This window comes from Pan troglodytes, chromosome 14, assembly GCF_028858775.2.
Source record: "Pan troglodytes isolate AG18354 chromosome 14, NHGRI_mPanTro3-v2.0_pri, whole genome shotgun sequence".
NCBI classification, from domain to species: domain Eukaryota; kingdom Metazoa; phylum Chordata; class Mammalia; order Primates; family Hominidae; genus Pan; species Pan troglodytes.
In genome coordinates, this window is record NC_072412.2 from 83,331,901 (window position 1) to 83,341,070 (window position 9,170).

Here is a 9,170-nt window from a genome sequence, read left to right on the forward strand (position 1 = left end):
AGGCAGCTCACATGGTGGGAGCAGGAGCAAGAAAGAGAAAGTGGGGAGGTACTACACACTTTTAAACAACCAGATCTCATGAGAACTCACTATGTTGAAGACAACACCAAGGGGGATGGTGCTAAACCATTCATGAGAAACTGCCCCCATGATCCAATCACCTCCCACCAGGCCCCCCCTCCAACACTGGGAATTACATTTCAACATGAGATTTAGTGGGGGCACAGATCAAAACCATATCATCTAGCTTGGTTAAATCCTCAATCACTGGACTCCCAGTCTATCTATCTATCTATCTATCTATCTATCTATCTATCTATCTATCTATCTGATAGATAATAGATGTACATATATTCAGGGTACATGTGATAATTTGATACATTCATATAACCTATAAAGATCAAATCAGGGTAACTGGGGTATTGACCATCTTGAATATTTATCTTTTGTATATGTGAGAAACATTTGGATTATTCTCTTCTAGCTTTTTGAAATGTACAAAGACTTATGATTGTTAATTATAGTCACCCTACTGATCTATTGAACACCAGGTCTTATTTCTTCTATCTAACTATGTATTTGTACCCATTAAACAACCTCTCTTCATCCTCCCCTTCTGCCAACCCTTCCTGGCCTCTGGTAACCACCAAAATACTCTCTATCTTCATGAGAACCACTTTTTTTAGCTCCCAATTATGAGTGAGAGCATGTGATATTTGTCTTTCTATGCTTGGCTTATCTCACTTAACATAATGACCTCCAGGTCCATTCATGTTGTTGCAAGTGACAAGATCTGATTCTTTTTTATATCTAATATCATATATATGTATATATACATATATATAATTTTCTTCATTCATTCATTGATAGGCTTTTAGGTTTATTCTATATTTTGGCTATTTTGAATAGTGCTGCAGTAAACATGATAGTGCAGATATCTCTTCAATATATTGATTTCCTTTCTTTTGGCTATCTACCCAATAATGGAATTGCTGAATTATATAGTAGTTCTATTTTTAAATTTTTAAGGGACCTCCATACTGTTTCCTAGAGCGGCTGTACTAATTTACATTCCCATCAACAGTGTGGGAGGGTTCCTTCCCCTTTCTCCACATCCGCAGCAGAATCAATTGGTCCCTGTCTTTTTTATAAAAGCCACTTTAACTGGGGTGAGATGATATCACGTTGTAGTTTTAATTTGCATTTCTCTGAAGATTAGTGATGTACATTTTTTCATATACCTATTGGACATTTGTATGTCTTTTTCTGAAAAATGGTCAGATCTTTAGTCCATTATTAAGTCAGATTATTAGATTTTTCCTGTTTGAGCTCCTTATATAGTCTAGTTATTAATCTCTTGCTGGATAGTTTGCAAATACTTTATCCCATTCTGTGGGTTGTCTCTTCACTTTGTTCTCTTTCCTTTGCTGTACAGAAGCTTTTTAGCTTGGTGTACTCCCATTTATCTAAGTATGCTTATGTCACCTGTGCTTTTGAGGTCTTATACAAAAAATGTTTGCCCCAACCGATGTTACAGATAATTTCCCGAATGTTTTCTTCTAGTAATCTCATAATTTCATGTCTTAGATTTAAGTCTTTAATCTATTTTTATTTGATTTTGTATATGGTGAGAGATAGATTTCTAGTTTCATTCTTCCTCATATGGATATTCAGTTTTCCCAGCACGATTTATTGAAGAGACTGTTCTTTCCCATTGTTCTTGGTGCCTTTGTTGAAAATGAATTAGCTGTAAATGTATGGATTTATAGCTGGGTTCTCTGTTCTGTTCCATTGGTCTATATGCCTGTTTATATGCCAGTACCATGTTGATTTGGTTATTATAGCTTTGTAATATATTTTGAAGTCAGGAAGTGTGATGCCTACAGCTTTGTTCCTTTTCCTCAGGATTGCTTTGGCTATTCCTGGGTTACTTGGGGTATTTTGTGGTTCCATATAAATTTTAGGATTTTTTTTCTATTTCTGTGAATAATGTCCTTGGTAATTTGATTGGGATTGCATTGAATCTGTAAATTGTTTTGAGTAATATTGATATACAAATTTAGCAGTATTAATTCTTCTAATCCCTGATCATGGAATAGCTTTCCAAATTTTGTGTCCTCTTCAATTCCTTTTACCAAAGTTTTATAGTTTTCCTTGTAGAGATCTTTCACTTCTTTGGTTAATTCCTAGGTATTTTACATTCTTTGTCATTATTGTAATTGGAATTATTTTCCTGATTTCTTTTTCATATTGTTTGCTCTTGGTGTATATAAATGTCACTGATTTTTTGTATGTTGATTTTGCATCCTGCAACTTTACTGAATTCATTTATCGGTTCTACCCAATTTTTGACTAAGTCATTAGGATTTTTAAAATATAAATCTTGTAATCTGTGAACAAGGCTAATTTGACTTCTTCCTTTTCAATTTGGATGCCCTTTCTTTCTTTCTTTTCTTTTCTTTTCTTTTTTTTTTTTCTTTTTTTTTCGTTTTTGCCTAATTGCTCTGTCCAGGACTTCTAGTACTATGCTGAATAAAAGTGGTAAAAGTGGGCATCTTTTTCTTGTTCTAGATCTTAGAGAAAAGGCTTTAAATTTTTTTCCCATTCAATATAATGTTTGCTGTGGGCTGATAAGAGATATCTTGAGATATCTTCCCTTCTATAACCAGTTTTTTAGGATTTTGATCATAAAGGGATATTGAATTTTATGGAATGTTTTTCAGAATCTATTGAAATAATATGGTTTTAGATATAGATATAGTCTATTCTGGAGAATGTTCCATGTGCTGATGAAAAGAATGTGTATTCTATGACATTTGACTGAAATGCTCTGTAAATGTCAATTTTGATTACAGGTCTCAGGGCTGAAATGCAACATGTAGGCATCTGTGCTTGCGAACTGATTAAATTCTGCTTTACTTCATCTCTCTCATGGTAAATGCAGTGTCTTTGTCCATTTGAGCTGTGATAGCAAAATACAATAAACTGGGTAGCTTATCAACAGCAAAACATTATTTCTCACAGTTTTGAAAGCTGCGAAGTCTAAGATCAAGGTGCCGGCAGATTTGGTTTCTGCTGCCGTCCTACTTTCTGGTTAAGAGATGGAACCTTCTTGCTGTGCCTTCAAATGGTAGAAAAACAAAGAAGCCCTCTGCGGCCTCTTTTATGAGGGCACCATCTCATTCATGAGGGCTCCACCTTCATGATCTAATTACCTCCCAAAGGCCCCACCTCTGAATATCATCACACCGGAGAATAGGTTTTCAACATATGAACTTTGGAAGGATACAAACATTTGAGCCATAGCGTTCAGTAAGAAACAGTTAAAATATACGAATATTCTAGGTTTTCCCAATCTCTTTTTCTAGCATGGGCCTCGTAGGTAACTAAGGCAAGTGAGACCTTTGTCAAATATTTTGCCATGGCATAAGAAGAGTCAAGAAACTTTTAGTTTCAACATTTATTTCTTCATTCCTATTACAAAAACAATTAACTAATAGCATGTGTTTTAGGCTCCTGTTTGATAGCACCTGATTCCTAGTACCAATCTCTATATAAATTAGGGCAGAGCTAAGTGACGTAGCAAAAACCTCTAAAATACAGTGGCTTAAACAAGATAGAATTTTTAAAAAATATATATTTCTCACTTGAAAACAAAAGTAGGCTCTGCCCAGGAAAGTGTCCCAAGCATATATTGCACTGCCGTCCGCTAGTATCTCATGATCAAAGCCGAAGGCTGAGTGCGGTGGCACACGCCTGTAATCCCAGCACTTTGGGAGGCTAAGGCAGGCAGGCTGCTTGAGGCCAGGAGTTGAAGACCAGCCTGGACAACACAGCAAAACCTCATCTCTACAAAAAATACAAAAATTAGTGGGGCATGGTGGTACATGCCTGTAGTCCCAGCTACTTGGCAGGCTGAGGTGGGAGGATCACTTGAACTCAAGAGTCAGAGGTTGTGGTGAGACAAGATCGCACCACTGCACTGTAGCCTGGGCAACAGAGTGAGACCCTGTCTCAAAAAAGGAAACAAAACAAAACAAAATAACCCTGGCTCACCAGCTCTATAATTGCCCCAATGAGAAGAGAAAAAGAATGGATGTGATGAAGAAGCTACTCTATTCCTTTCACTCATATCAAATTGGCCATTTATATCCCATTTCACACCTAACTCCAAGGGAGGTTGTGAAATGTAGCTTCTAGCTACATGCCTGCTAAAATGAGGGCCTTATAACTAAAGAAAGACTACGGGAGCTGCTAAAAGTCTCAGCTATAGATTCCTGTGAGCCAGGGCCTCTGACCTGGCCCCTGTGATAACTCATCAGCCAGTGGTAGCCCATAGCCTCCTGCGAAACATCTCTTTGCATACAAAGGTACTGTGATTCGATCTCCCCAACGATTTTTAATAATATCTTTTCCTGTTGAACAAAGGATTTAAGATCTGTGTGGTGATTTTAGTATGATTCTGGCCTGATGTCCTCAATTTACAGGATCTGAAGATGAGGAGAGTTGGGGACGTGACTCTCCCAGGTAAACAGCCACATTTAGCAGACACGACATTCCAAGGACTTAGAAGTTATCTCCCAGGGCTCTAGGGCAAGGCCAAACTCTGATTGCTTCCATGAGATAGCCAGTTTGTTAGTGGCAAAGCTAAGATTGGAACCCAGTATGCTGAAATTTCTTTCACTATATATGGGGTTTCAAAATGAATATGATAATCTAAAAATTATCCCACTAGAATGGAATACAGTGACACACTTAGCCTTATATGCCATTCTTATTTGGATAATGCAGTATTTTATTAATTTTTAGAATTACAGTGACACGCTGCTAACTCCTACTTAACTTGTGGTTTTTACTTGTCTGGATCGATTTTATGCCATACATTTGCAAAGTAAGTTCTGTCCTAGCATGCATTTGTATAGATTTCTTCTTTCGTGAGTTACTTCTTGTACTCTGCATGTGTCACTCTTGAATTAGTTAAATTTGTAGTCCTCTTGGAGCCTGTTTAATATGAGATGCTTTAAAACATCAAACCCGAGGATGTGCTTGTGACCCGCCTTCCGGAAGGAAGTGGCTAACTCTGGTGACCGCCATGGAGCAGTGGGTTCTGGTGGAGATGGTACAGGCACTTTACGAGGCTCCTGATTACCATCTTATTTTGGAAGGGATTCTGATACTCTGGATAATCAGACTTCTTTTCTCTAAGACTTACAAATTACAAGAACGATCTGATCTTACAGTCAAGGAAAAAGAAGAACTCATTGAAGAGTGGCAACCAGAACCTCTTGTTCCTCCTGTCCCAAAAGACCATCCTGCTCTCAACTACAACATTGTTTCAGGACGGAGTCTTGCTCTGTCACCAGGCTGGAGTGCAGTGGTGCGATCTTGGCTCACTGCAACCTCCATCTCCCGGGTTCAAGCCATTCTCCTGCCTCAGCCTCCCGAGTAGCTGGGACTACAGGCACAAGCCACCATGCCCGCCTAATTTTTGTATTTTCAGTAGAGATGGAGTTTCACCATGTTGGCCAGAATGATCTCGATCTCCTTTTTTTAAATTAAAAAGTAAACTTTAATGTCAAAAATGCAAACTTGGGGAGGGCAGAAAGATCACACACAAGGCTGTCACTTCACACTTGGAAGGTTGCACAGCAGCCGGGCAGAGATGCTCCTCACTTCCCAGATGGTGAGGGGGCCGGGCAGAGGCACTCCTCACTTCGCAGACAGGACGGCGGCGAGGCAGAGGCCCTCCTCACTTCGCAGACAGGATGGTGGCGAGGCAGAGGCGCTTCTCATTTCCCAGACGGTGAGGGGGCCGGGCAGAGGCACTCCTCACTTCGTAGACATGGCGGCGGCTGGGCAGTGGCCCTCCTCACTTCGCAGACAGGATGGCGGTGAGGCAGAGGCGCTCCTCATTTCCCAGATGGTGAGGGGGCCGGGCAGAGGCACTCCTCACTTCGCAGACAGGACGGCGGCAAGGCAGAGGTGCTCCTTACTTCCCAGACGGGGCAGCGGCTGGGCAGAGGTGCTCTTCACTTCCCATACCATGAGGTGGCCAGGCAGAGGTGTTCGTCACTTCCCAGATGGGGTGGAGGCCAGGCAGAGGCAGTGCTCCTCCTCAATTCCCAGATGGTGGGCGGCTGGGCAGAGGTGCTCCTCACTTCCCAGACGGGGCAGTGGCCAGGCAGAAGCGCTCCTCACTTCCCATGGTGTAAGGGGGCCAGGCAGAGGCACTCCTCGCTTCGCAGACAGGACGGCAGCCGGGCAGAGGCACTCCTCACTTCCCAGACAGGGCGGCAGCCTGGCAGAGGCACTCCTCACTGCCCAGACGGGGCAGGGCCCAGGCAGAGGCGCCCCTCACTTCCCAGACTGTGAGGCGGCTGGGCAGAGGCGCTCGTCACTTCCCAGATAGGGCGGGGGCCCGGCAGAGGCACTCCTCACTGCCCAGACGGTGTGGCGGCCAGGCAGAGGCACTCCTCACTTCCCAGATGGTGGAGCAGCCGGGCAGAGGCGCTCCTCACTTCCCAGACGGTGGGGCAGCTGGACAGAGGCGCTCCTCACTTCCCAGATGGTGCAGGCAGAGATGCTTCTCAGGTCTCAGTCTCTTGACCTCCTGATCCGCCCACCTGGGCCTCCCAAAGTGCTGGATTACAGGCGTGAGCCACCACACCTGCCCTGCCGTCTCTTCTTTCTCCTCCTAAGCAGCTGTCTTAGTCTCCTGAATTTTGATGTTCTACTTAACACCCTCATGTTCTTATGCATGTTGCCCTGCTGGAGGTGTCCTTCTCTTTGGGAAGCCTGACCCACCAACAGTGCCTCAGGAGATAGACATGGAAGCTTAGCTGGTGGGGGCCCCTCGTCTCTATCCCACCTCAGTTGCAGGGGAGGGGTCAGTTGCAGCTGCAGCGGTGGCCCCAACAGTTTTCTTTTGTGGGACCTGTGGCCGGCAGCTTTGGGTGGAGAAGACCTACTTGTTCCAAGAGCTGCAGGATCCTTGGGCTGCATGTCCTCCCCCACCATCAGCAAGCCTGGAGAGCTGGGCAGGTAGTCTTTACCCAGCACCTTCAAGGCCACCTTCTCTGGCCACAGGGAGCAGCCCGGAACTGGGGCAGGGAGCACTGTTGGAAGTGGGTCAGGCCTCCCAAAGGGAAGGATGCCTCCAGCAGGGCTGTGTGAACTGGCGACTCCATGGCCCTTGGAGTAGAAACTCACTGCATGCACCTGGGCCTTGTCAGTCTGGTTCTTTTCTGTCAAGCTCTTGAGGTGGACATTTCCCTCCAAGGGCCTGGGATTGTACCAGGAGGAAGTGAGGTTTCCCTGAGTCTCCAGGGGCCTAGAGGTGGAGGCTGTTTCCCCATTGCTACAGGGGCCCCTTTTATTGTCCTCCTGCTCCTGGGTCTCTACCTGGTCTTTCACCTCCGTTGCTTCTTTGGGCTCTTCTGCCCTCACCTCCGTCTTCGGGAGCCTGGCTGGGATCACCTGCTCATCTAATGAAGGAAGTTGAAGGTTAAACTTGCCTCTGAGATGAGGGATCCTCACGGGGCTGAGGTGTCCAAACATCACAGAGTTGCGAGCAGACAGCACGGGTTTCTTCCTTGAGGGGGTGCTCCAGACCACAGGAGGCAGGACCCTCTGTGGGGTGCCTGTGTTCCGAGGGATAAGACACAGCCTCATAGGGTCGCTGTCCCACCTGACTGGAAAAGAAGGCCCAAGATGTCGCTGACAGTTGAAGAGGAGTGGGAAACGGCCCCAGATTCCCGGGGCAGGCACACGTGCAGGAGCCGTGGGGGCAGCCCGGCCGGCTGGGAAGGCCTCACGGACAAGACGAGCAGGTTGCTGATGGCATGGCCAGGACCTGCAGTGGGACCAGGAACAAAATACGCTTAGTGAGTTGCCCATTTTGAGCAAGTTGTGCACAGACGAAACTAAGGGTCAGAAGTGGAGAGGATACTCCTAAGTCACCCACTTCTCTGTGGCCGGGTGCACACTGGGCATCTGGGAGTTTATGACATCACCATGGGGCTGGTGACAGAGCCAGGGTGTGGAGGAGTGCTTAGGAGCCCAGCGAGGGTGCCTACAAGAGGAGTCAAAGGGCAAAGGGTGAGACCCTTCCACCGGTCCAGCTGGACTCTTGCCTCAGGGACGTCCTGCTCCTGGGGGCAGGTGTGTGGCCCTGGATGGGCCCCCCTGTGGGGCTGTTGGGGGTGCGGGGCTGATCCGCCAGAGCCCTTCTGCCTGGCGCCTGGCCCAGGTGCTGGCTGGCACCCAGTGGCCCTGTCTTGGCCAGCCCTGTCCCCCGGGTTACAGGGCCAGAACCTGGAAGCAGAGCGCAGGACCAGCCAGATCCCGCCAGGCTCCCCCGGGGCCTCTCCAGTGCCTCTGTGCCGCCTGGAGCCAGGCCCGCCTTCTCCATGGCTGCCGTGGCCTCAAGGGCCACCAGCCTCGCTCCGCAGGTTTCCAAAGAGAGGACGCGGTGCCCTGACCTGACTGGATGCGCCTCTTACCACATGCCTCCCTGGCAGGCAGGGTCTCCACTTTTTACAAATTTGCCTGAGACCATTCCTCAGGTCATTCAGGTGGTCATGGCCTAGCCAGGCTTTGAACCCAGGCTGTGCGATTCCACAGCTGGCGCTCTGGCCTGTGTGCCTCATGATCATGGATACAGCATCTATTCTTATTTTTTCCTGTAGTCCTGGGGTACTTAGCACCGTGGCATATCTGTAATAAGCACATGCACACCTCGAAGGAGGTCTTCACTTCAACATACGAGTTGACCATGGCATGCTCTGGGCTCCAGTCCTCTACAAAGATGTAGGGCAGGAACTACCAGTTGTCAACACAGCACCATCCCACATTGCTCTTCTAATGGAGCCTTTCACCCCAGATGTTCTTTCTCGTCTGATGGGAAGGATCCAAGTATGTAAAGATTATGTTCTAGATCAGCTTTGGTCTGTCCTAAAAGAAATTTGCCAGTGGATTATTCCATATGGATAAAAGTCAGTTTCTCTGGTCTTCCTGGAATGTGTCTAGAAAGCAAACACATTATTTACAAGTTCATAGTAGATCAATGTATTGGATTAAAATATGACAAACATAATTTGGTCATTGTGAGCATGCCAGCTCGGTCAACTAGTCACCACACATGATGCCCTAAATATAACTCTAGGTTTTCT

General features: G+C 46.0%; 1 protein-coding gene across 1 annotated transcript; it reads right to left on the bottom strand.

Annotated features, from left to right (window-relative positions):
* Positions 1-4,212: 4,212 nt before the first annotated feature.
* On the bottom strand, positions 4,213-7,980 carry LOC100611617 (putative UPF0607 protein ENSP00000383144). The gene has a single exon (XM_054665425.2). The coding sequence runs from the start codon at positions 7,894-7,896 to the stop codon at positions 6,646-6,648; it is 1,251 nt and encodes a 416-aa protein (XP_054521400.1). The 5' UTR covers positions 7,897-7,980; the 3' UTR covers positions 4,213-6,645.
* Positions 7,981-9,170: the final 1,190 nt, after the last annotated feature.

Bases quoted from the DNA above. Each gene is read 5' to 3' on its own strand.
- LOC100611617 (XM_054665425.2), bottom strand. From the start codon at position 7,896: ATGGGCAACTCACTAAGCGTATTTTGTTCCTGGTCCCACTGCAGGTCC.